This window comes from Podarcis pityusensis, assembly GCF_964106645.2.
Source record: "Podarcis pityusensis genome assembly, chromosome: Z".
NCBI lineage: Eukaryota > Metazoa > Chordata > Lepidosauria > Squamata > Lacertidae > Podarcis > Podarcis pityusensis.
This window is the reverse complement of record NC_138044.1, coordinates 4,419,648-4,447,419: the sequence shown is the minus strand read 5'-3', so window position 1 is coordinate 4,447,419 and position 27,772 is coordinate 4,419,648. Positions and strand designations below refer to the sequence as shown.

The following is a 27,772-nucleotide window of genomic DNA, read 5'->3' as shown; positions in this document are numbered from 1 at the left end:
ATTCAATTCAGGAGTCGCTACTGTTTATTATCATTCCTTCGATGTTTACAGTTTGAACTCCTTTGTAGACATCATTGCTCGTCTTATTCTTGTTGCAATGTAACAGTACTTTGCCACGGACCTGTTAATTTCAGGCTCTTTGTCAGCTAAGAGGTGTCTGATGTAGGTGTCGTCTGTGCTACGGGGTATTTTCCTCAGAATCGGTTCGATCAGCTCTTTTCTTGAGTCTCGATATAATGGGCAGTATAAGATGACATGCCCAATGGTTTCGATTTCATTGCTGTTACAGGGACATAATCTTTGTTCGATCGGTATTTTATTGTATCTTCCCTCTAGAAGAGCTGAAGGGAGAGCGTTAAAGCGGGCCCTGGAAAATGCCCATCGGTGTTTAGCGTTGTCTAGAACTTTGAGATAGTTTGCTAGATGGGGCCTTTGGGAATTGTATAGAAGTTTATAAGTTATCGGAAGTTGGTTAAAGTCATTTTGGGTTTCAATGTCCCTGAGTCTTTCTTTGATTATGTTCTTGGCCCTTCCCCTTTCTAAACTTAATAAATACTCTGGGGAGAGACCATATGTGGCCAGTTTTCTGAGAATGCCCTTCGACCAGCTAGATTGCCCTATACTCTGGTTTGGGTCTAGAACATGGGTAGGCAAACTAAGGCACGGAGGCCGGATCCGGCCCAATCGCCTTCTCAACCCGGCCCACAGATGGTCCAAGAATCAGCATGTTTTTACATGAGTAGAATGTGTCTTTTTATTTAAAATGCATCTCTGGGTTATTTGTGGGGCACAGGAATTTGTTCATTCCCCCCACCAAAAAAAATATAGTCCAGCCCCCCATAAGGTCTGAGGGACAGTGGACTGGCCCCCTGCTGAAAAAGTTTGCTGATCCCTAGTCTAGGAAGAGTCCTGCAGCCCAGACAGAGATATCTGGAGGGCTGCATCTGGAGATCTGTAGCTCTCCATCCCTGGAACAGATCAATGGCTCATTTGTCAGTTCTCTCCAGTCTAAGTTTTCAACCAGTGCTTATCAAGGTGCTTGGGAGTGTGGGGGGGAAATGGGGACAGAAAACTGTCCTTCTCTAGTCTTCCCAGAAGAACAATATTACACATGTAGACAATACAGAGCTAGATGTATCACTGGCCTCAGTATAAAGCAGCTTCCTATGTTCCTATTTAATTTAGCCCTTTTTTCATTACCATGAGGACTGGAATCTTACTTTATTTTTAGGTGTTAGGGCAGGAGCTCAGTGGCAGAGCTCCTGCAAAACGTCCCTGGCTCAGTCCGCAGTATCTCCAGGCAAGCCTGCAAGAGGCCTCTGTCTGGAATCCTGGATAGCCACTGCCAGTCAGGGTAGGCAAAACCATGCTAGGATGGAACAATGGCCTGAGACAATATAAAACAGCTTCCTATGTGCCTAGTCACCAAAATACAGTAAAGGCTAAAGCTGCACAGATGAAGGGTGTTGCATGGTTTTTCATATAATGTACTCAATATATTGGGATGCGGGTGGCGCTGTGGTCTAAACTACAGAGCCTAGGGCTTGCCGTTTGGAAGGTCGGCAGTTCAAATCCCTGCAATGGGGTGAGCTCCTGTTGCTTGGTCCCTGCTCCTGCCCACCTAGCATTTTGAAAGCACGTCAAGTGCAAATAGATAAATAGGTACCACTCCGGCGGGAAGGTAAATGGCGTTTCTGTGCGCTGCTCTTGTTTGCAAGAAGCTGCTTAGTCATGCTGGCCACATGACCCGGAAGCTGTACGCCGGCTCCCTCAGCCAGTAAAGCGAGATGAGAGCCAGAACCCCAGAGTCATCCCTGACTGGACCTAACGGTCAGGGGTCCCTTTACCTTTACCTCAATATTTTACAATGACATAATTTTGATTTGTTCAGTTTTAGAATATGCAATCTTGCATTCTATATGTTGGTCATTTCTGTTATAGCAGGTGGCCTTATTACACAGATTTTATATCTGCATATTTGTTGCCATTGATCACAGCATATGCAGAAAAATAATTAACACTTCCATCAGTTAATCTCACTTGGAAATTCTTACAGGTCTGGTGTTTTGAGTCTGGGCTTCTCCACATTTACCCTTTGCCCTGCACTTTCTAGACATAGGTCTTTCCCTGTCTGTGCCAGAGCACTGCCCCCCCCCCGCCCCGCCCCCCGCCAATACTTTCCCCAGGAAAACCCTATTTTTACCACTAGATCAGCGCAAACAGCAATTTGGGTTTTCCTGTGCCTGGAAATGCAGAGCATTTGTGTGACTGAACTTTCTTTTTAGCTTGCTAGAGCCAAAGCTGTATATTTGCATCTTTATTTGACCTCCAGCCCCTCTGTAAAAGTGGAAATTTTATCTTCAGCTTCCTAACCACGTGGAAGAACTAAAATGTTGTCAAATTCTTTGGCCCTTCTCTTAAGAAAATTTCTATTATATAAATACAAAAGGGTTCTTTTTAAAAAATGAAATGAAAAGAAAATCAACCAGTGCTTGCCCAGTTGTGGGGGGGAGGGACCCCAGCTGGATGAGTAGTGATTCCCGTTAGTTTCGGTGCAATATCAACTGCATCATCCTTCTAATTCCCACAAACGCTCCAACTTCCCGCTTTAATAGCCCAACATTCACACACACCCCTCAGTCCAGGCCAAGAGGAGATCTGTTAGTTGGGAAATAATTCTTGGAAAACGGCTGCAGAGAGCACTGCTGATTCAGTACAGATATTGCTGCCCAAATTCTGAATGAAGACTGACCGGCTTTGCCAAGCGGTAAAATGAAGTCATGCAGATAATTCCACTTTGCATGCAGCTGCTATCATAGCTGGAGTTCCTTTCTGAGGCATCCTCATCTCAAGTCTAGGAGCAAATTGCCAGCTACATTTAAGAGCAGGGAGTGGCACGGAAATGTCCTCAAACCTCGGGGGTTGGAGGTAGTCATCTCACAAAAGCAAACCAGAGAGTATCTCCATAGTTTGAATTTTATTTTGCATATGTGCCAATCAAATGAACAAAAGCAGCCATCTGTGGTGGATCTATCCTATCTAAATCCTGCTTGTTCAGCAGCTGAAATGACTTCCTCTTCTAAGCAAAGTTAGTTTATTACGAAGCTGCTTTTGCATAAAGTTTGCCAATTACAGTGGTACCTTGGGATGCGAACAGGATCCGTTCCGAAGCCCCGTTCGCATCCTGAAAAGAACGTAAGACACGACAGTGCGTCTGCACCTGCGCAGTTCACGTTTCGCCGCTTCCGCACATGCGCGTGACGTCATTTTGAGCGTCTGCGCATGCGCAAGTGGTGAAACCCGGAAGTAACATGCTCCGTTACTTCCGGGACTCCACGGAGCGCAACCTGAAAGCGTTCAACCTGAAGCGTATTTATCCCGAGGTATGACTGTATTGCAATCTATCGGCTGATACAGTGGTACCTCTGGTTACGTACTTAATTCGTTCTGGAGGTCCGTTCTTAACCTGAAACTGTTCTTAACCTGAAGCACCACGTTAGCTAATGGGGCCTCCCGCTGCCGCCGCGCGATTTCTTTTCTCATCCTGAAGCAAAGTTCTTAACCCAAGGTACTATTTCTGGGTTAGCGGAGTCTGTAACCTGAAGCATATGTAACCTGAAGCGTCAGTAACCCAAGGTACCACTGTAGTTGGGAGGATCATCTTTAGAACCTTTTTTAAAGGCGAGGATAATTCCAGGACTCAGGACAACTGCTAACAAAGAAACCCAGCAGCTATTATTAGATTTTGAAAATTCTGGTGTGATGAATTCTATTTAGCGTTTTATTTCTTTTTAACCAGGAGACAAGTGGTATGGAAATGTAGAGAACTGAGCTTAAGATTGGAAAAATGAGAAACTGAAATTGAAATTGACAGAGGCGTCCATCCCTGGTAATGATCCTATGAAGCTCAGTTGGTTAGAGTATGGTGCTGATGATACCAAAGTCGCAGATCAATTCCCATATGGGATGGCTGCATATTCCTGCATTGCAGGGGGTTGGACTAGATGATCCTTAGGGTTCTTTCCAGCTCCAGTTCTTTGATTCTATGAAGAACAGCTGGCTGAATCAGGCCAGTGGGCCATCTAGCCCAGTCTCTTGTTCTCACAGTGGCCTCCCAGAGGCCTGCAAGAAGGACTTGAGCAAAACAGTAACTCTGCCCACACAATTCCCATCCACTGTTATTCAGAAGCTTTGCTGCTTCCCACTGTGGAGGCTCGGACTGGGCAATATATAATCCAAAATCAGTTTGAAGTCCATATTGTGATACCAGCTTCATAATTTTTTACTCAGCTATATATCACAAATCTTGATGTGTGTGTTTGTGTGTGCTATGCAAAAATCACAATGCAGGAAAAACCACGAAGGCAGCCATTGCTGCTACATAGCACCATCCTTATTTCAGACATTGTGATGCATTGGTATATTGCAATCAGTGTTCGAAAGTCCCATTGTTCTAGGCGCATTTTGCGACAGGGAATTTCATTAAGGCGAGCAGTTTCTGAGCTCTGGCTGCAGTAGTGCACCTAAGATTTCAGATTAAAACTGCAGAGTGGAAGGAAAGGAGGACCTTTTTCTGCCTCCCCACTTCCAGTTACTCTCTGAAGATTGGAGAAGAGACCCTCTTAAGAATATTAGGGGGGTGGGCAGGAGAAGGACTAGACCGTGTGAAAAATGAACATAATATTGTAACTGCAGCTCATTCATTTTCAGCTTTGTATTCTTGTTATAAAAAAGCGTGCCTAGACATTCCGTTGTTGCACCCAGAACCTAGGTTTAAGGTGCCATTTAGCAACTTAATATCTCAGTTTCTAACACTAATTGCAATGTTTAGCTGGAGATAGATCATGATGTTGAAAAACAGATAACACCCAGTCCTAGTGGAGGCAGAGCATAGCCATTGTAGCTAGTAGCTATTAATAACCCTCTCCTCCATGAATTTGTCTAATTAAAAGAGGATTAGACAAATTCATGGAGGAGAGGGTTATCAATCCAAGCCATCCAAGTTGGTGGCCATTACTGTCTCTTACGGAGGCAAGTTCCATTGTTTAATTACCGTATTTTTCGCTCTATAGGACGCACCTTGTTTTAGAGGGGGAGAACAAGAAAAAAAAAATCTCCCCCTCTCTGCTCAGTGCCCCTTCAGTGAAGCAGCAGGAGAAACAGAGCCCCTTCCATTTCTCCTCCTGCTTTGCTGAAGGGGCACTGCGCAGCTCTCCCTCTCTGCTGAAGCCGGGAGAGTCTTGCTCTCCCGGCTTCAGCAAAAGGAACCCGAAGCCTTTGGAGCACAGTGCGAGTTCCCACTGCGCTCCAAAGGCTTCAGGTGGCTATCCCTGAAGCCTGGAGAGCGAGAGGGGTCGGTGCACACTGACCCCTCTCGCTCTCCAGGCTTCAGCGAAAGTAACGCGAAGCCAAGGAGCACGGAGGAAGCACTCCCTCTGCGCTTTGGAGGCTTCGCATTGCTATTGCTGGAGCCAAGGAGCCTGCATTCACTCCATAGGACGCACACAGATTTCCCCTTAATTTTTGGAGGGGGAAAAGTGCGTCCTATAGAGCGAAAAATACAGAAGGCACTGCATGAAGGAGAGCTTTCTTTTAACTACCCTGAACATTCAGTTTCATTGGATGACCACAGGTTTTAGTGTCATGACAGAAGAAGAAAAGCTTTTCTCTATCCACTTTCTCCATGCCTAATGCATAATAAACTTCCATCACACCACCTCTTACTCCCCCTTTTCTCTAAACTAGAAAGTCACAAATGCTGCAAGCTTTCCTCATAGGGGAGTCGCTCTAGCCCCTTGATAGTTTTGGTTGCCCTTGTCTGAAAAGCAGGATACAAGGAACCCAACAAAACTTAAAACAAATGCACATCCGCTCACTCCTGGCCTAGTACAAGACTGATTTCCCTGCCCCTTATGACAGGGGAGCTATGAAGCTAGAGAGAGATCATTTTGTGCTCCCACTTCCAAGCCAGAAGCCAAGGCTATGCTTCCAGATGAAGCTGCCCAATATCATTACGGGCAACACAGACCAATCTGGAGCTACAGGAAACATTCAAGCACATCCATCCTCTGGAGAGCCATAAACTTCACTCTCCGAAACAGGAGAGAGCCCTCTACCCCACCTTCCATGCTCCAGAGGGTTATCCAGAAAACATCGCCTCCCCCCTTCCTAGCCAGCTAATGAGGCAGGAAGCTCATCTTAGCCTCAAACAGATGTTCCTTTCAAATTAAGAGATTGCCTGATAATGACAACAACAACATTTTTTAAAAAAAAATGGGGAGGAGAAAGCCCCACTAACTGGACACAAGGCCAGAGACTGTTGCCAAAGACCAACAAACGGAAACGCAAAAACGGCAAGATGGTGGCAGCAGCTGAAGATAGTGACAACCTGGCAAGTGACAGTTGGGTGGCCACATAGGAACAATATTGGAAACTGCCTAATACTTAGTCAGAAGAGCACTGATCCATCTAAAATCAGCATAGTCGGCACTGACTGGCAGCAGCTCTCAGAAAGGAGGCTATGGCCCTTCACCTTCACAGCCCCTGCAGAAAGTCTAAATCACCGTGCAATTCAAACCCCGCCCAAAAGGAAAAAAGGAAGGAACCTTAAGAGGCACGTAAGGATGAAGGCACAATTTTTTAAAAAATGCCCACCTGCTACTAAGATGCTCTGGAGAACTGCATCCTTAGAACAAACCCGCAGCAGCCACACCCCTCTCAATTGCTGTCAGAGCTAATTAAGCACCCACTCTCAATTAGGCACTGAAGTGTCCTGTTTTTAACCTACACCTTGCTAATTGAGCAGGCAACATCTCCTCACATCTCCTCACTTGCTGATCCACGCCCAACAGAGAAATATTAATCTACACCCTTCGCTTTTTCCAAACAATCTGATTCAGAAACTGTGTGTGTGTGTGTGTGCGCGTGTGTGTGTGTGTGTGAATTTGTGTTTACAGGGTGGGTCCTTTTTCATTTCTCCTCACCCCTGCTCTTTCTTTTATATTATGTTTGCTATATTTTTTTTTAAAAAAACCTACAACAATAAATCTTTATCTAAATCAGGGCATACTTCTTCTGTGTTTTGTTTATTGCAGAGGCAAAACAAGTGGGATTTGCAGTAACATGTTGCAGTGCAGAGTGCTCCTGTTCAGGGGTCCAGCTGGCCAAGTCTGGGACTGGTGGGGTGGAAGCAGGGCTGGCCCATCCCCCAGGCAAGGTGAGGCAATTGCCTCAGGCCACAGGATCCAGAGGGGCAACTGATCCTGATGTGGATCTTTATTTCCCCCTTGTTCCTGATGTCAATCTTCATTCACCCCTTCTTCCCTGGCAGGGAGGGGAGGGCACCATTTTGTGGTTCACCTCAGGTGCCAAAATGTCTTGAGTTGGCCCTGAGTGAAAGGCAGGGAGGCCAACAGTAGGTGGAGCCCTATCCAATGACAGGCAGAGTCAACTAATGTTTGTTATGTCTCCTGCCAAGTTCTGCATAGTCAACACTGAGATGAAGGAGGAGGAAGCTAACACAGTGCCAGACACACTTTCCCTTAAGTTCATACCTCTATGCCCTGTTTTTAATTTGATCCAGGACTGGGTATTCAGGCTTGAGGTTTTTGCCTCAGATTGTACTTAGGGAAAGACCCCTGAAGACCCTTGTTTTCCTGTTCATTCTTCCTATCTTCAACAGCCCACTTTTCATGTTGTCTCCACATTCAGCTCTGCCCATCCGTGGCAGAGAATCAGAAAACCAGATAAATCAATCGTACGGCATAAACAAAAGGAGCCAGGTGGGAGGATGTGTGAGCAGGACACCCCCAACACAGCTCCTCGGAAAGTGAAATCCTGCTCAGGAGCTATTTTAGGACTAGTTCAGGACAATTTTTTCTTCAGGTTTTCTGCAGACTGGCATTTGTTCTGATTCAGCAGTAAGCAGTGGGTTTTCCTTGTGAAAGTGGCAAGCCAGAAAACACAAAAAGCTATCAGACCCATAATAACAGATTGACACAAAACACTGGAAATCGCGGGACAAACGAGAGTGTGGGTGGGTCCTAAGAAAGCAGGCAGGTGGGGGCTGGCTGAGGATGGTGGGGTAGTGACCCCTTTGCCTTAATAGACCAGCCCCCACTGACTTACTGATACCAAGGAGGTTAACACTTGCTCAGAGAAACTGGGGTTTCTGAGAGATTTCATGTGGAGTTTGCAGGGCCAGAAGCATCAGAGATGAAAGCTTTCGATTCTGACTTGTAAAACCAATCTTTTTTTAAAAAGGGGGGGGGGACCCTACACAAAGAAACATGATCTGGAAGTCATCAACAAGAACATAAATTACAAAAAGGCTACAAGGTAGTGGACTGGGTTTTAGCTCCCCCCCCTCCTTTTTTTTACGACCTCGCTTTTTCAGACTGTATAACAGCACTTTTAAATTCAGAACAGCTGTCACCCGCCAACACATCTCTACTGCCTAATTCTTAATCAGACAGAGGCAGCAGGCCAGTTTAGTGGAAAGCTTCCCCCACCTCTCTAGAACATTAAGAGTGTTGAAGACATCAACCGACCTAGGAAGAGAAGAAATGAAGAAAGAAAGCAAGGAAAGGAAACGGCTTCTATTTTTTTCTGCAACACTTCCAGGTGTTTTTAGAACACCTTCCTTGATCTTTTATCGGCATAATTGGCCTTAGCGTAGGTGCTGCAATTGTAGAGCTGGGTAGAACCAGCAGCCCACCTAACGTGGTTTCAGCCTTTCTGAAAGGAGCCAGGTTGAGGCCACACAAGTTTGAGCAAAGTGGTGATAAACTTCTCCTGCTGTGAGTCTCTGGTATCTGGTAGCCAGGACTACAGCAAATCTGATCATCTTCCATGGCTCACAGATGCCCAGCGGCCCACAAGCATGCGTGTCTCTTCCCTTACCTTAGCGCCAGGTGGGCCAGGCCGGCCAGGATTCCCATGGGGGCCAGGAGGACCCTGAGAAAACAAGGAAGTCAACATCAAAACTTGCCCTGCACCCTTTCCCCACCCACAACATTCCTCCATGGGCACAGTCCTGCCTTGTGTCTTTCCTGGAAGTGACCCATTTCTGGCTCAGGATCAAATGCTGCAGAGCTGCCTGCTCAGGACCTGGCCTCTATGAAAGCTCTTGTGTAACCACAAACACATTGCAAACAGTGGCAGCATTAAGAAGATCATTTTGTGGCTTAATAAGCCAAGGCAGTGGTTTTCAACCAGCGGGCCGTGGCACCCTGGGGTGCCTTGAAGGATGGTCAGGGGTGCCGTGAGCAACACTGTCCTCTGTTCCTCTTTCCTTCCCTCCCTCCTCTGATGCCCTTTCATGTCTCTGCCTCCCAAAGGCTTGTGCAGCTGTTTGTTGCAGCAGCCCTGGCTACAAGCTCCCCAGGTGAATGGTGCCTCTGGGGCTGGCCAGGCGGTGCTTCGCAGGCCCCTGTGGGGCAGTGTGAGGAGGCACCTCTCTTTGGGGCAGGGTGGGCAGCTCAGAGACCGGGGAGGTGGCAGCAGCTGCTCAGAGGACTCCCAGGGAAAGGGGAGAGGAGAGGAGGCTGAGGGAACACTCCACAAGGGAGGGTGTTTAAAAAAGGGTGGGAGGCTACCAGTTCTGCAGGCAAGGGGTGACATAACCAGGCTCCTGAGCCCCACAGGGGTACCGCAGAAGGAATGCAGTTGTCAAGGGAGCCGTGGACTCAAAAGATTGAAAACCTCTGAGCCAAGGTAACAAGCAAGCCTCACAAGCTCTGTTTAGCTCCTTCATTGAGTGCTTTGGCATGGCTAGAACGTCTCTTTGAACTCTGATCAATGCGTCTTGCTTGCACAGATGATAAAATTAACCTCTGTTGCTCCACCCACTTTTGTTTCTGCCCCTGCCAACCATTAGCACGTGGGGCCACCCACTCCCATAAAGTTGCCTGGGAGAGCTAAAAATGGGAGAGCTCCCACAGGGTAGCTCAAGCCACAGGCTGACAGAACTGGGCCACAGGGAACAGTCTGGGGTGATCCAGGAGCAAGGAACCAAAAGCTGTAGGGTGAACAAAAAGCCAGAACCAAGGATCACATCCAGATGCAAGGGCAAACCAGAGCTCTGAGCCTTTGTTGCTCAAGAAAGGCTCAAGCAGCACAGGAAGTGCTCTTACACCCTTCCTGTCCAGGGGAGATCATATTTTGGGCAGAGTCAATGCCTGAAGGCACTTCCCTGAGAAGCTGCCACCTGTAGCTCAGAGGTTCACCAAATGCAGCAGCAACAGATCCAGCAGCTGTTGACACAGGCCATGGCCGCCGCCACTGTTACTAGGCCTGCACCTTGAGCAGATGCACACCAAGCAGAAATCTAGCAGGAGAAACTTTCCCCTGCCTGCAGACACTATAATGAAAGTGGGTGTGGGAACTTGCCTACTGAACTTTTGCTTCTCACACAATTGTGGAAGGCTAAGGAGGCTTGGGGGCATGGGGAATTGTTGATTCCAAACATGAAAAGGGGGACTGTGAAAAAGGACTCAAATAGTACTTGCATAGCTGCTTTTGATGTTCAAGTGATTACTTCACAAAGGTCCTGTAATAAGTGTTTGTGCACAGACAGACACCTAAATGGCAAAGACTCATCTATGGGTAACATCCTGGTCAAACAGGATCCAAGCTATGGGCCCTACATCAAAGCTTCACACAGCACCTGCTGCACAGGTGGGGCAGTTGCAGCCCTCCGGATCTTAGGACAGCAACTCTATCCACCAGGGACTACATGGATTGGAGCTGATGGCTTCCGACAGTTCCTGGAGGGCATCACACTGGCTGCCCCTGCGGAATACACACCAGTTCACCCTTCACTGGTTTAAAACATCCTGAATAGACTGGATATCCTGAATAGACTGGAAATTCTAAGCACCATTATGCATTTACATAATGGTGGGGAGGGGCAAGTTAGTTTGAGGTGAATGTTACACAAACACACACTGTATATACACACACACACAAAGAGAAATCATGGGTGTGGAAACTTTTTCAGCAATCTTCTGGGGGCCACAAACTCATAGCAGGCAGGGTCCAGAGGGAAATGTGGCCAGAGCAACGGATGTGAACTATACTGCTGCACAACACACACAGCCCACCCACCCCATCCTCCATCCAACTAGCCAAGCAAGAAGCATTATCAAGGAAACCTTCCAGAATTTGTCCGGAGTTCAAGGGCAAAAAAACATCTGCAACAAGAGTGTAAAGAAGTAGAAGTTGGGGATGTGGTTGGGGTGAGTTGCAGAGGGGTCTGAAGTGTGTATGTGTATATATCACGCACATATGCGCATGCACGCACACACACACACATTGACCCTCCTCATCAGCAGAACAAGCCAAGGCAGAAAAATACCTCCCATTCATGGTTTCTGAGATTCCATGGAAAGTTTCCTCCTTGGGAAGCCATTTTATGCCAGAGGACCAGCAGCAAAACCCAGAGAACAATCCTGCAATGTGCTCTCTCAAAAAGAGTGGGGCAGGGGGAGGGAGAAGGGGAGTTCCCAAAGGTAGTGGGTCTCGTAATCTGGATGGAATGCCATTCACATGAGGTGGGGGAGGGAGTCCGCTTCTTTGGGAAACCCAGAAAGCACCAGCCAGAGAACGGTTGCAGCACTACCAGTAGCTGAAGTAAACGACCCCCACCCCTCAGAAGCACCCCCTTCACACACCCATCCTCTTTTTAAAAATAGGGGTCCTCTTTTAAAAAAGAAAAAGAAAAAAGATAGAAATGTTAAGTGGGTGCAATTTGCCTTCTCTGCCACATTCTGGATTCTTTGTCAAGAAGTGTCTAGATGCTCGTTTGCACAGCTCATGTTTGTGAATTTTTGGGGATGGATAGAGCGAGTGGGAAGCAGAGGCGGGGTAGAGGGGAAACAAATGGCAGCTTTTCTCCTCTTGACCTATAGATTCCACCCTGACCTTTGGTTTGCCGAAGTAGGAGCTACATATTTGAAGGGAAGCCAAACAAACCGTTTCTTTAAAAACTTTCTTTCCTTCCCTACCTCTCCACCCCCACCCGCTTTGGCCCCTCAAGAAAAGCCTTCCAGTGTGCAGGAAAGAGACACTTGACAAAAGGGAGCGGGCTTCACTCTCCACACCCTCTGGGAAATAGTCAAAGCCGGCTTCCTGTCAACCCACAGCTTGAGCCTTCCCTCTCACAGTTAAGCTGCCCTAGGTCAATGACAGCATCCGCCTCACATGCAAAAGGCTCCAGGTTCAATGCCCAATGGCATCTCCAGGTAGGACAGGACCCACATTTGTTCACACCATACATTCAAGGCATCATCCATCAGTCATGAGAGACAATGAAGTGCACCTCCGTGAGTGAAGTAAAAGGGCTGCGTTAGCAGCACTGAAGTGACCTCCCATGGGCCATGGGCCTGGCAGTGTGTATGGAGGTCCTGGGCTGCCCAGACGACAAGGCTCCCACTTGGCCTTGCTATTGTGGTTCAAGGGGCTGCAGGAGTTGCCGGAAGGAGGTGTATGGGGCGCCATTTAACCATTTTAGGGACTCCACATGGGATTTTTGTGATGATTACTCCTTAGCTTTTCTTCTCCCGAAGATATCCTGCAAGGCAGTGCAGGTTTAGGATCAGAGTTTTCCTCCCTCTCCCATATGGGCTACCTCCCCAGGCTGATGAGTCCCATTTGCCCCTCACTTCCCTCTACAGCACATGCAGAAACCGCTCTCTTGACCGTTGGACCCACTATTGGTCTCATCAACTCAATCCACCGGAGCCTGTCTTCGCATGCATGGGAAGTCCATAATTCACCATGGGTTAGAGACCCATCGGCTACCCTCACCTGGTTTAGCCGGCCACCTGAAGCCATTCCCAGGGTGTGGCCGCTGTCACATGTTGACAGCTTCTAGGAGCCACAGGTGAGCGCTGAGTGCATGAGTTCCTCAGCCTTGCTGTACAGCAAAAGGTGTCCTGCAGCTAGAAAATGTGGCAGCCTTTTGACTTGGGGGGCTCACTGCAAATTCACCCACATTTCCCCCTGTGCTTTACTTACCCGTGGGCCTCGCTTGCCAGGCGGTCCTGGTAAACCGGGCAGACCTGGGAGGCCCTGAAAAGAAAAGAAAAAAGAGAATACATTTCAACTTTCATTATTTTCTGAGGCACTTAGTATATTCATGGCCTGTCTTTTAGCAGCCATTTCTGGCATTAGTTCTTGAGTGCGGGGTGAGTATTCTTATTCGAGTGACTTTCGAGTAGCACTTTTAGTATATTTGTATGTTCCAATGGATTATGCAGCTCTGTATTCCACTTTCCTCACAAATTGCTTTGAATTCCTTTAAGTTATGTGCAGTAAACCTGATGTGCTGAAACCAACTAACTAAACATTCACTTAAGGCAGGAATGGAGGGACTTTTCCAGCCAGAGAACTGCATTCCCTTCTGAGCAACCTCCTAAAAGCAGGAGTGCCAACTTCCATAAAATACGGGGGGGGGGGGGCGGCAGGTAAGCACTGCACTGCCGCACATAATTGATCACAAGACTCAGCGCACACACCCCGTTTGAATGGCAATGCCCTCAAATATATTTTTTTGGGGGGGGGAGCAAAAGGACCTTAGCCCCTAAGAGTTGGCTCCTATGCCTGAGGGCCACATGGCAGCAGTAGGTGGGACCGGAGGCAAAAGCAAAAAGAGAAACATGTGTGGATTTTGCCTTTGTATGGTAGGCTTGTTTCCACACGCCCTCACACAGCATTGCTGACACCGATTGGTTGGACAAAGAGGGGTGGTGGGAGGAACCAGCTGGGGAACCCCCAAGGGAAAAATGCTCATAACCCAGGGATTGGTGGTAGGAAGACAATGAGTGGTCACAGAAAGATGAGGGAGAAGACTGGGTGGAGGTAACAGGATAGGTGTCAAAAGAAGGAAGAGGCTGTGGCAGTGAGCAGTCCAGAATCAGAGGCAGAAGCTGAAGCAGGTAAGTGAGAGGAGGGAGGTCATGAGGCAAAGATGGGTCAAGCTGATGAAGAGCCATTGGTATCTCACCCTCCTGCAGCAACAAGCTCCCCTCCTCCCATCTCCCAGAACCAGGAGAGGGCTGAAATGGGTGGAGCAGCAGCAGACTGCAAGCAGGCACAGTCTCTGATTGCTTACAAGAAGCCCTGGAGAGGAGGAGACATAGATGTATATGGGGAAGTGGGGACTTGCAGTCTCTGCAACTGGTTTTATGGATAGAGTCTACAGTGCATGAGCTGCTGTGCTCTTTAGGCCAGAAACTCAGCCAAGTCTGTGAAGATCATGTTTTGCTAAGAAAGAGTTAACTCCAGGTTTGAACTGTGTGATTTAGTGCCTGGTTTGCTCTGTGAAACTTGCTATCCTCCACTGAGGGAAGCAAGAGGCATGATCAGAGTTCAATGACACATTCCACCCAGCTAAAAAGAAGCTCAAGGAGGGCCAGAGAAGTCTGGACAGTGCCAGAATCTGAGGTTCCTCAGCCCTGGTGGAGTTGCAATGAAAAAAAGCCTTGGGTGCAGTCAACATTTACTTATGCATTCGTTCATTCAGCCTTACATTTAAATACCACCATTCTTCCAAGGAGCTCAAGGTGATGTAAGTGGTTCTTTTCTTCCCTACTTTATAGTCACAACAAACCTGAGAGGTAAGTCAGGCTAAATAGCAGCTGGCCTGAAGTCACCCAGTGAGCTTATTGGCTGAGCAGGGATTTGAACCCTAGTTTTTCTGGCTCTCGTCCAACTCTCTAAGCACAACACCACACTGCCTTTCAGAAGAACCTTAAGAGGTTCACTCCTGCATCACACCAAGTTGGGTCCAACAAGTTCAGCATCCTGCTTCCTGCAGTGGCCAGCAAAATACTTCTGGGAAGCACACAAGCCAGAGGTCATGGATGCAACAGCCTTTCCCCATTGTTTGACCACATACCTCAAACAGGACAGCTCTGGGAGGCTCTGTTGACTGAAATTTCAGGAACTGAAATTGGGGGCCTCTTTATGCAAAGCAGGCAATCTCCCTATGAGCCATGCCCCTTCCCCAAACTGGTCCAAAGGTGCTGGGGTAGTTTTTTTATATATATAAAAAGCACTCCTACCTGAGGCTTTAAGGATGTTTCAGTGAAACTGTTGCATTCTTCCAATTAAGCCTTCCAGCATACCCAACTATATTTCAGAATAAACCAAGATGTCTCCTTAAGGATTTATGTTCAAGTAGCTTGTTATAAATGATGAGTTTGGGGTTTTCCACCCCCCTGCCCTCCTCTTTGTATGAGAGAAAGGGGGAGTGAGAGAGACCAGAAGGCTCAAGAATGCTTGGAAGCTGGCTCTGACTTCTCAAGAGCTCTGGAGACTGCACAGCTTTTACCAAAAGTAGACCTCGGCTCCAAATGCAAATGCAACTCCAGCAAGACAGCAGGTGTATCTGGGGCCAAAATTAACAAGAGGGCATAGCTGGGACAGCAGCCAAGGATCCCACAATTCAGCTCTGTGCAGCTGCTCTTACACTCTTTCCAGGAAAGGAAAGCACTCACTCAGCATAGGACCAAAACTGGGATTCTTTGGATCCTTCCAAAACTGCAGCCTCATCCATATCATGGTGGCTGAAAAGCAGGGAAATGGGGCAGAGAAACCTGGATGGGCAACATGTTGTGTGTGCGTGCGCATGTGTATGCATGGCAGTGGTGGGAGGAGCCAGAGGCAAAGGGGGTGGGGGGAAAGATTACCTTTTACCTTTGCATTCCAGTCACACAAATGTCTTAACACACACACACACCTCCCTATCCCGGAAAGCAGGAGGTGCTATCACAGTTGAAAAGCATATTCCAGGCAGGCAAAAGTACTCAAAAGCAGGGCTGGGGAATGCTGTGGCTTGGGCAGAGGGGATGTGGCCTGGGGAAGAGTCCCAAAGGCCACACAGTCAGGCCTAGGAGGCCACATTCAGCCTCTGTGGAGCCTTCCTGTCCCAACTTAGGTCACACGAAGCACAAAAGTATCATAGTCTGGATACTGGAATAACTATGAAAGAAGATGGGACTAGGATTTGTTTTGTGGCGCTTTGCGTGAGCATCTCCAGAAAGGACTGATGGAAGACTCCTGCCTGAGACCCTGGAGAGCTGCTGCTAATAAATGTACTGAGCTAGGTGAACCAATAGTCTGATTCAATATTAGGCAGCATCCTATGGGTCTTACTCCCAGCTACGCAGGGTTAGGATTGCAGCCTTAGGTTACTTTGCTTCTGTTTCTTTCCTCCCTGCTGTCTTTTTATCAGCCTCACAAGGAGAGAAGGGAAGATTGTATCGGTCAAAAGGGATCAAACTGAGCTTCACACAAAGCTTTGTGCATGCACGCGCAGCCCCTGCCCCAATAAACACACAGAAAGCCACTTTGAATTGCCAAAATGCAAGGTTCGGAACCTAGATACGTGCCCATTTCTCCCAGCACATGTGCCTTGCTTACAACACTTTTTTTTCTCGTTCGAAACTGAGCAGGACCCAAGCTAGACAGCTGCACATGCATCTAGAAGCTCTCTATATATACAGCAGAAAATCCTCTGCTCGGAAACTACATATGCTTCCAAAACAGTCATCATCGCCTCATATAGTCATACAATCACATGTTGTATATATTCACTTGTGGATTCGTTTCTGAAGGGCTTAAATAAAGACCTGGCTTTTGCAACTCTGCAGCCCACAGCAAAGAGGCAGAGAGAGAGAGATGTGTGTCGGCTAGGGAGGGGCAGGTGTCAACTTCCTGGGGAGCTGAAGTCAAGAGTCCAAGCCCATCTCCAAACCCAGCAAATTCCACTCTTCAAAAAGCTTGCTCAATTGCCAATAGCATTCCCATGTGTCTATGCCAGCCTCTGGGCATATGGAACAGGACCTACCTACTCTGTGGTGGCCCCTAGGTCTTTGGAACCATTTACACATCCTAGTCCAACTTGGCAATTGTTAAAGATTTGTTGTGTAGAAATCTACTCTTCCCAGTCACAAGGGGTGGGTAGGGAAGAGGGTGTTGACTAGCTGAGAGAGGGCTGAGTTTTAAATGGATTTCACCAGCATAGTTGGATGCTTAACTGAGTGGAGTTTTATGGTACATCATGAAAAGGCACCAAACTGAAGCTGCACCACTAAACTGTAGAAAGCAAAAGGTGCTGTGAATTTTTTTTAATGAGTGTGTATATATGCAGCACACAATACCCCTTTAAGAATCATTTTTTTAAAAAAACAGAGAGACAAATTATAATTAGTTTATGAAAATTCTATGCTACCTTTCAATGAAAATTTATAAAGTGGTATACAAAATTAAAACTGCAACAAGCTAGTCTCAGCTGATAAGCGTGTGATAAGAAACTAGGACTACATCGAAAGGAAATCCAACAGATAAGCAAGTAAAAACCAAAATAAAGGATGCCAGCTAACTCAACTTCTGAAAACATGGCCAAAAAAAAGGCCTTGGTTCTGAAGGCAGCAGAGGCGGGTCCATCAGGCTGAATGGGGCACTGCCCTACAAACCACAGTATGCCCTTAGCTAGTCTCCCTCTGCCTGCCAGCCTATTTACAACCACCCCAGTGAGTGGTCTGTGATTGGGTCTGGTTGCACCAACTGTTGGGCCTTCTTGCCTTCCTTCCTCCTACCAGTCCTGATGGGTATAAGCCACCACCGCCTTAAAAGTCAGGGGGAACCACATGAGCCTACTACTGGAAGGCACAGCCCCCCAAAAAGGCCCTGCACTTTGGGGAGGCCAACTCGACCTTCCATATAGCAAAGATGGTCCCACTGCAGAGTCTGGGGGAACAAGCTGAGCTGACGGTAAACGAAAGGGATAAGAGGCAGAGATGGCTGTAGCAGCATCTTGGCAGGTCAAGAATCCAAATCAAGCAACAACAATGGTGAAAGACAGGTCCTTCAGCACCCTGGATAGGTCCCAGGGAAGTGACAGTTGCGTGGCTGGCTAACAACTGGGCTCTTAGACCAGCAGTTGCCAATGTGGCACCCATGGGCACCATGGAACTCTTTGAGATTTCCCCCTGGCACGCATAAAGCCTCTGAGTCACCTCCACTCACTGTCCCCTTGGTAATGAGGTGGAGATGGCGGTTACCTTCTGCTCAGTGGAAGAGCTGGGGTTGTGGGGAGCAGGGGCTGCCATGTGAGGCCCCATGCTACCCCCCTTCATGTTCCCCGCCATGTGTTTTCAAACACCTGAGTAGGGCTAACTAGGATGAGCTTCCTCACTGCGAGGCCAGAACATCCACCACTTCCACTTGTGTATATATGCACAACCCCCAACAGAAACAACTGCCTTCATGCCAAGCAATGCACCGCATGAGTTCAACTGGCCATTATGTTCAGTCGCAGCTCCGTTCATAATGTGATTATGCAACTGCACAAATAGCCACAATATAATTAGTATTTTTTAAATTGAAAATAAAAACAAAACAACCAAATATAGAAGTTGTTACGTAATTACACTGCATGATCCAAAGGCCTCATCCTAATTGAGGGAGGGAGAGAGGGAGGGAGGGAGGCAATACTACCAGATAATTCAAGAGACAAGAATGCTAATTCTACCAGGGTCAGCCTGGAATTCCACATGGTACACAGCAGCAGCTGACTACATCTTTATTTATTTCTTTTACTATACACACACACCACACCTTGAACAGATTCCCAGCGGTAGCTTATTTTAAAAAAAAACTAATGGTAATATGCAACATGCTTAGAGTAAGGGTCTACTTCCAAGAATGGCAAAGTTTGGAAATCTCCCTGAAATTGCACTAAAACGAATTATTTTTATGCTTCCATTTGTTAGTCGCTTTACAGTATAGACACATACAAAAGGTCTCAAAGTGACTTCACAAGATGAAATACAAGCAAGTAAAAACAAAAGTAAAAAAGTTATAATAAAAAGAGTATAGAGAAAAATTCCTAAGATGTACACCCATCAAGACACTAAGCATCAAAAATCCTAATGCACCCCCACTTAAAGCTGAGCATCACAGTAGAGGCCAACTAAGCTACCAAAGTTAAGTTAAATAAAACAGGCAGGGAACTTTGCTTTAAAATATATATATAATTGGTCAGGTCAGGGTCCGGATGATGGCAGTTGTGGTTCAATATCTGGAGGGCACAGGTGTTAATATTTTCACCCCTACCATTGTAAGAATCTCCTGATCTGATGTTTTGAGAAAGGAGGGGGCGGAAACAACTCTTCTACTCTTCCACTCTTGACTGACTGCCTGACTGTGTGTGGAGACAGTCTTATCTATGTAGTGACTAGATGGCTGAGTGGGAGCTGTAACACTCATGCAAGCCAGTAGTTCGTTAGTTTGTTGTAGCTATTAGAAATAAAAAGGAGTTATGCTTCTCAGCTAGCTTCCGCGTTATTTATACTCTGCATGAGTCTGGTGCTCAGAATACACAGTCGTGGGTCCAGGGTACTGGGACCTGTTTTCCAGGATTGGAAGGTCTCTGAAAGTGCGCCAGTCGCCTTGCCCAATCGGGGCAGAACCAGTTATTGAGCCCAGTCGCTGTGCATTGGTTGGAAGGCGTACTGACAACAGGTTCCCCAGCCCCTGGTATACAGGATATGCTGGGGTTAGGGGGTTATGTGGTTCTGAAGCCTCCCTGAGTAAGGGAGTAGTTTTTGAAACTTGCAATGTGTATCCCCCCCCCCCAACTATCTCTTCTCTGATACTGCCTATAAGCTGTCAGGGGCTTGAACAGATAATTCAGTGCTTAAGATGGTTGGATGGCACCTTGTACACTTCCTTCCAGCTACTCTTACAGCCAAGCTGGTGCCAAACGTATTGCTCTGCTTTCCTTTGGACCACATTAGCTAAGTCAAGGGGGCGGGGATCTTGTCATCTGGGCTGTTCAGGATCTCCATTTATACTGGCCAGGCTTGTGACTCAGGGAGGTTACTTCTGCTGTGGTTTGACTTCACCCCTGGAGGTGGACTCCATTGTCTCTTGAGACAGATGCATGCCAACAGGAAAACTAGCCACGATGGCTATGTTCTCCCTCCACTTTCCGAGAAAGTCCAGCTCTGAATTCCAGTTGCAGGGAATCACAACCAGGGAGGATGCTCTTCTGCTAAGCTCTTGCTTGCAGATTTCCCATTGGGGAATCTGGTTGGCTACTTTGAGAACAACACTAGAGCCCCCCCCCCCCCCCGGACCTGATCCATGTTCTTATTCCTTTTATTTTTTGCCCTCAATTTTCCTTTTGTGGGGGGTGCTTTCAACTCACAACCTAGCAATCCATCTCTCAACTGCTGTCAACTAAAAAATTAATTGGCAAGACTCACACAGTCTGCCTGATTTCTGGCTTCTTTAGACAACCATAACCACCACCCCCAGGCTACGCTGCCATCAATATTCTATAGGTCAGTGGTTCTCAAAGAGTGTGGCAGAAGAGGATGGCAAGTGTGGAGGGAAGAGACAAGGACAATATTATATTTTGGGAATGATTCCGGTTCTTATCTAGCTACATTCTTTTATACTTTCTGGATGTCCTGTGCTCATATTATAAAGTAGTTGTGTTCTATGCTATAAATCAAGCACTGCTAGCACTCCCCCCCCCCAATGCATTTATTACCAATAAAAAAAATTGGTGTAGTGTGGGGCAAATTTTTATTCTGAAAGTGTGGTCCAGAGAAAAAAGTCTGAGATCCACAGCTATAAGCTCACAGGTTTCTGCTAGGTAGTTTGGGGTTGTTGTTGCTGTTGCTGCTGCTGCTGCTGCTGCTGTTTTAAAAGACTAATTTTCAAACTTCTATACTGAGGGAGTCCCCCAAGTATGTGAAAGCCACCACCTTGTTTAGGGGTGGCCCTCTCTCACTTTCAAGTAACTAGCACTCAACCACGTGGGTTTGATACTATCAGGATAAGTACAATGGAAGAGTTTTATTGGGCACACTACCTGAAAATTGCTGAGAGTCTTAATGATTTTTCTGTCTGTTATTTTTATTTTTTTATTTATTAAATTTATACTCTGTTCTTTTTCCCACAGGAAACCATGACAGCAAATTCTTCAGTAATAAAAATACATTAAAAATTAAATGGAAAACATATTTAAAATATTTTTAAGCTATTATAAACATCTAAAAACAAAAACAATAAAATACCTGAAGCTACTTTAATAACCAAATCATGTGTCTGGATAGAAAACAGAAAAGCTTTCAGCAAGACAAGGATGGCACCTGCCTAATGTCAACAGGTGGGGAGTTCCAAAGTGCAGGTGCTGCCACAATAAAGGGATGACTCCCTGCAAATGTGGAACAGATATTGCATGGCACTTGTAGAAGTGAAAGCGATGCAGAATGAAGTCACATTTAGCAACTGCAGTGTTCTACGCTAGATGCTAAAGTGGGTTTTTTTTGTTTGTCTAAAGTTATAAGGAACTCAAATTAAATACAATAAAGTAATTAAGAAATACTGCATTCCTTCCTTCGATCCCATGTATTGACTCTTCACTCCTTTCAAGTGCCTTGTCAGTCTATTTTTCCTACTTGGTCCCCATCTTGCCACCAGCAGCAACCCCACTCCTTTGAGGAAGGCAAAGCCTACATCACTTCCTCTCTGCTTTTCAAGTGGAAACCAGATTCTAAGAACAATGGAGCAGCCTTTGCGCCTGCCACTCTTCACACAGACACACACACACCCTTCCTCTCTCACACACACATGGTTACACTGCTCTGCAGATTCACTGCGATGGGCCACTGCGATGAATGAAGCTTATAGACCAGTGGTTCCCAACCTCTTTTTGGCCATGCCCCACCTAAGCACCTCTAAAATCCTGATTCCCCCCCCCCCATTGTGACATATACGGTAATTCTTATTATTCAAAAAGTGAACTCCTATTCACATGGAGGAAGTCTAAAAGGCCATTAACTTGGTATAACTCATTCTTGAACTACCCCCCTTAAAAATAAAATTGCCCCCCTGTGGGGCATGTACCACACGTTGGGAACCACAGTTATAGACCATTAGTGGTCTGTGAGCTACACCTTGGGAACCCCTGCAGTAAGGCATGGGAGATGCTTTCTAATTGTTCCCTACAGCCACAAGGAAAAGTGACTTTTTAAGAGAGAAGCCTTCAAGAAGTCAGGTATCGACAGAATGAAACTGGCTCACAACCCTGTATTCAAATAAGGCATCATTCTGGGGATAGCTTACTCCAAAGCAAAGAGCATGTGTGACCAAATTGCCTCATGGCAGGAGAGCATGTGCAATTTAAAAGTGGGGGAAGTTTGCAAGCCCTAATCGCCATCCGAAAGAGAGCAACAGGAAAGGAATGGAAGAGGGGAAAGAGGAAATTGCCAGACGTAGTGGTACTCTCTCTTTTCTGTTTCCAGACCTCAGAGCAGCAACCTGCCTTGATAACTTCAAAGCTGAAGGCAGTGCCAGGAAAAGCTGTTTTAATATATTTTACACACACACACACACACACACACACACACACACACTTCATTGTTTCCCTCTGTGGCAAAAGATTACAGTGGTACCTCTAGTTACGAACTTAATTCATTCCGGAGGTCCGTTCTTAACTCAAAACTGTTCTTAACTCGAGGCGTGCTTTCACTAATGGGGCCTCTTGCTGCCTCATCCTGGGGCAAAGTTCTCAACTCAAGGTAACTCTTCCAGGTTAGCGGAGTTTGTAACCTGAAGCATTTGTAACTCGAGGTACCACTGGACTCTTTCCAACAAATCATTCTAAGATTTACTCTGTCTCTGGGAAATGTGCTTTTCCAAAACAGATTCTACTTTTCTAATCATTTGAGTATGGGTACCACAGAGCAGGAAGGAAACCAATAATCCATCCACTCTAAAGGAACCACCCTAAAGATCCTTGATATAGCACATATATACAACATACATACATACATACATACATACATACATACATACATACTGGCTGCCTGTCACCTGCTGAGTATTCCTGCAGCCCTGTAGGCCTTGGCTGAGCTGCTGCAATTCTCACAAACATTGGCCTTATTTTCCAGTCTACGGGGTCATGGGGAGCACACCAGAAATGTGCAAAAGAAAAAGCGTCCCAAAGCACCAAAATTCTGACCCACTTTTTCCACACAAAAAGTGTTAAACATATACCATCAGTCCTGGAAGTGTTCCAAACTAAACCCCTAGCACAATTATTATATGGGGCTCAGATTTGGACAGGCACTCACCTTGGAGCTACAGAAGCTGTCCAATCAAAGTTCTTAAGCCAAATTTTCTCTGTACCACCCTGTGTCCCAAACACATCATTGCATCTAGAGGCTAATCTTCCCTTGGTAGAATTACGGATCTGGCGTAGGACACTTAACTATTGGCTTTGCCTAAACTCAATCCCCACACACACCCCGGTCCAATATCCCTAGTGCTGCAAGATTGTCACAAGAGCGCCTGGACTAAAATTGTCTATCAAAAACTCCACTCTTGTGGTTTATCACCACAACAGCTACTCACTTTGGGTTTCAGTAAAGCAAACTGTCTAATTTGTCAGCACCTAAATGATATTGAGCGTCAAAACAACTTGGCCACAATAAGGAAATTTTGCCCATGGTATGACTATTTCTACCTTCCCATTTCAACTCTCTGGCACCCTATCTGCATAACCTAGCAATTCTAAAATATAGACACGCTTTTACTCTTGCAAGATTGAATGTATTGCCCCCGGCTGTACCCAAGGGACAATTCCAACAGATTCCACACGAAAAACGCTTATGTCCCTGCGGAGATGGCAATTCCGAATCGGTGGCGCATGCCCTTCTGGCTTGTAATCTTTATAAAGACTTGAGGAATGAGATTATCACCCCTCTTTTATTGTCCATTCCGGGTTGCCCAACCACTGCCACCGTGTCCTTTCTCTTGGCAGATCAAGATGAGCAGGTGACAGCAAAGGATGAAAGGTTTTTAGCTGGGGCAATCAGAATAAGATCCACTATTTGACTATTGATTCAAAACCCTAAAGTGTATTTTATATAATCACTTTTTATTTCTATTATTTGTATATTGTATTGTTGTTTTATTGCTATGGCAAATGGCTGATGCAAATAAAGATTCATTCATTCATTCATTTTAAGAGTCATAGAATGCTGGTGATTTGTGCACTGACTGTGAGGGAAGTGAGAGGTTACTTTGGCTTGAAGGAATGCCTCATAGGCCTCAGAGACAGAGAGAGCTTGGTGTTGCCCAGGGAGGGTCCAGGATGGAGAGGAAGGAGGCCTTGAAAGCTAGGGTATTTTGAGCAAAGCAGCAAGCTGCAGAAAGGATAGTGGTTCTAATCAAAATATCCAGCAGATTCTTGGCCTTGCACACCAATTCTTTTTTATAAATTTAGCTGCTTCAATCCCACCTGCAGAGTGTAGCATGTAGGAGGAGGGACTCCTGCTTGGCCTTGTGGCATTTATACTGTGGGGTCCTGCAGGGTTCTATCTTATTTCCTATTTTATTTAATATCTAAACAAAACCAATAGGAGGTCTCCATCACAGATTTGAAGGGTGGTGCCACCAACATGCAGATGAAACCAAGCTCTGTCTTCCCATCATATCTGAACCAAGGGACTTGGTGCAAGTGCTGGACCATTGCTCAGAGGTGGTAATGGGCTGAATGTAAACTCAGGCTGTATCCTGGTGAGAGGGGAAGGCTCTATAGACAAGCAGTTTCTAGGTCCAGGCTTGTCATGGATGGAGTTGTGTTCCCCATGATGGAAAAGGCACGAAGCTTATAGGGTACTCCTCAGTCCCAAGCTGTTGCTTGAGGCAAAGGTGATATTGGTGGCAAAGAGGGTCTCTGTCCACTTCTGACTAGTTCACTAGCTGTGCCCATTACTGGATTGGGATAGCTTGGCTTCATTGATCTGACAACCTCTCTTTGGGGCTGCTGCAATGCACTCTGCATGAAGACAGTCCAGAGGCTGCAGCCAGCAGGAGCACAAGAACCTACATTATCCTGAGTTAGACCATTGGGTCTACCTTGCTCCCTATTGTCAGCACTGACTGCTGGTGGCTCTCCGGAGTTTCAGGCAGGGTTTTCTCACAGCCCTACCTGGAGATGCTGGGGACTGAGCCTGGGACCTTCTGTTTGCAAAAGCCATGCTCCTCTTTGCACATTTGGCCACCCTTTTCTAAGGCACTGCCCATCTCAATCACTATGATCTCCTCTGCCACACACCCCTGGTTTTGCCAACCAACCTTTTCAAAAACACAGAACAACAGTGAAGCCCAGCAGTTTAAAGAATGCAAATTCTGGGCCTGCAATTTACTTAACAGAAGAGAGGTAGGCTAGCTGAGATAGGACATAAAAAGAATGAGGTGAAGGAGACTTAGGCTGCAGGGAGCCTGACCTCCACAGAAATGCCTGCCCAAGAGAATGAAGATGATGCTGAAGCAGTTACTCAACCTCACAGCTATTTATTATCAGCATCTGTGCTCTAAAAACTTGCTTGTCTGGCTCCATAAATGTTAAGAAGTTACATTTCTCAATATGTCATCTCGATCTCTATTCTGGGCACATCCAACAAAGTACCACGGGGGGGGGGGGTCCCTCAAAATTAGTCACTGCAAAGGTCAAGGAGGCCACTTGAACACAGCTATAACCTTTTCCTCACCACTGGGCTCGTTTTACGATCTGCTGGCAGGGGCTGTACTGCTCCCCCCTCTCTCTGAACTTTCCACAACTTATGGAGAAATCACCACATTTCATTTCAAAAACGCCATCTGTGATTCATAGGCCAATGGTCAAGTCCTGGTCGTCTAGCACAGTCCCAGGGAGCACCCCCATATACATTGTTTTGCCTGCAGTTCCAGGCTGAAGCAGGCCAGAATCGACCTTCACTAAGTGGAAGTACCTTTTTTATTTTTTTACAAAAAATTAAAAATGTGGTGGAAGCATTGGCTTGTTTTCCTCTCCCCTCCCCATCGCTTTTCCCTTTTGTGTTATGCCTTTCAAGCCTGTAGTCCTGAGGGCAAGGGCTGTGTCATAGTAAATTATATATAAAAAAGATCTATCTAGTGCAGTACTTTTTTTAAAAAAGATATTTATTGAGAATTTTTTTAAAATTACACAAAAAAAGAAACAAGACAAAAAAAGAGAAAAAGAAAAATTAGAACCATCATTCTCCAATTCTCCACTTTCAATACCTTCTTTCCTTGACCTCCTCCTCCTCCCTTTTCCTGTATCCTGATTTATAATAATCCCAGCAAACCCTTTCCATAATTCATAATATTCTGTCCTCACATTACCTTAATCTATTTTCATCTTTTCTTATATATAAAAAAGTTTAGAACTTAAATCTTAATTTTAACCAACTTCTCCTAACCATAACATTCTTATCTAATTCTTTAGACATTTTTATAAGAGCCAAATAATTTCATTTCAACATTTTCCTAACATTCATCAATTTTGTAAAACAGTCCTAATGGTAGAAATAGAAACTTAAGCAATCCAATCTTCATCCAGCATCCCTTCCTCCTGGTCCTGGGTTTTGTCAGTCCTTTTTGTCCTGTTAATCTAGCACATTAACCTGGCAATCTTATATCCGAGGCCCTCAAGTCTCTTCCATGTCCCTTCCACAGCTCTTCTTCATATTTTCCTTTTATTCGTGGGAACTCCAGCTTGGTAATGTTTTGGACCCTTCTCAACAAAACAGTCCCTTTTCCATAGTCCAGACTAGACTCGATGTAGTATTCAAAAACATGTTCCAGATTCCCTTCAAAGTTGAGAGCCCCCACTGCTCCAGACATCTGACGGCCCCTTTCCAGACTCGAAAAGTCCAAATCTCCCTGTATAGGGGGGTCTATCCAACCCCCCATTTCCAAACCAAACCAAATTTTATCTTTCCAAGTCTGGTCTTTTCCAAGTTCATTTGTCCAATCCAAAAATTTATATTCCTGCTGGGCCGCAGCTCCTTCCGTCTCTGGCGCCCAAGATTCAGCAGAGTCCTCATCTCTCGGCTGTTCTGTCATGGCACGCTCCTGTTTTAGTTCCTGGGTGGGCTCCATATAGTTTCCCACTACCTGTTCAAAGGTTCTGGCCGCATTCGTCATCAAATCCGTCTTCTGGCTTAACTGATCCAATAGGGCATTTATTTTGCAGAAAGCACCCAACAGTGCTTCTGCAGACATTGTCCTGCAAGGTCACAAACCCTTTCCCACGGTTGTAATCAGTGACAGCTGCAAGCTCCCAGGGATTAGTTACAATTTCACAGTTCCCCTCTAGGGGGAAAAACTTCTGATTGTTCTTTCTCTTAAAAACAATAGCAACAAAGTTTCTTTTTTAAGATATTTTGTCCATATTTGTTCTTTTAAGATGCGAAATGGAGCAATGGAGTCACTATGTTTCTCTTCTTTTAACTATCTGTCAAAGACATTTGTTTCTGGTCAGTGAGCTTCAAACGTCAATTCTGACACCCCGCTCCAGGATCAGGACGGTGGAAAATTACTTTGCTTTAGATTCACTTCTGCAGGTTTAAACAGCTCAAAAAAGCTCCCCCTTCTTCTCCTGCTACCGAAGGGGGGTTCAGCGATTTTAAATGATGAAAGTCAATCCTTTAAGAATGATTTTTAAAGCTCTAGTTTGCGTTGTCTTTGCTTTGTTCTGGCTACAGGGAAACGGAAGGCTGACTTCCTGTTTAAACCTTTCCGTTTCAGTACCAAATTAGGGTGGATTTTTAAGTCCAAATTCCTTTCTTTTTCACCAGTTCTTATTTAAAGTCCAGATATTCAATGTTCCAGTACTCACGGTTGGTTATTTTAGATACCAAATTGTCCCAGGAAAAAGGCAGCGCTCTCCGGTAACGGC

General features: G+C 46.0%; 1 protein-coding gene across 4 annotated transcripts in view; it reads right to left on the bottom strand.

Moving 5' to 3' along the window:
- COL27A1 (collagen type XXVII alpha 1 chain) overlaps window positions 1-27,772 on the bottom strand; it is a 264,834-nt gene that overhangs the window by 212,997 nt on the left and 24,065 nt on the right. For all 4 annotated transcript variants that reach the window (XM_080990772.1, XM_080990773.1, XM_080990774.1 and 1 more), the window contains 2 exons: window positions 13,018-13,071; window positions 8,902-8,955 (listed from right to left, as the gene is read on the bottom strand). In XM_080990772.1, coding sequence (XP_080846898.1) covers window positions 8,902-8,955; window positions 13,018-13,071 — 108 coding nt within the window. The remainder of the gene's footprint in view (window positions 1-8,901; window positions 8,956-13,017; window positions 13,072-27,772) is intronic.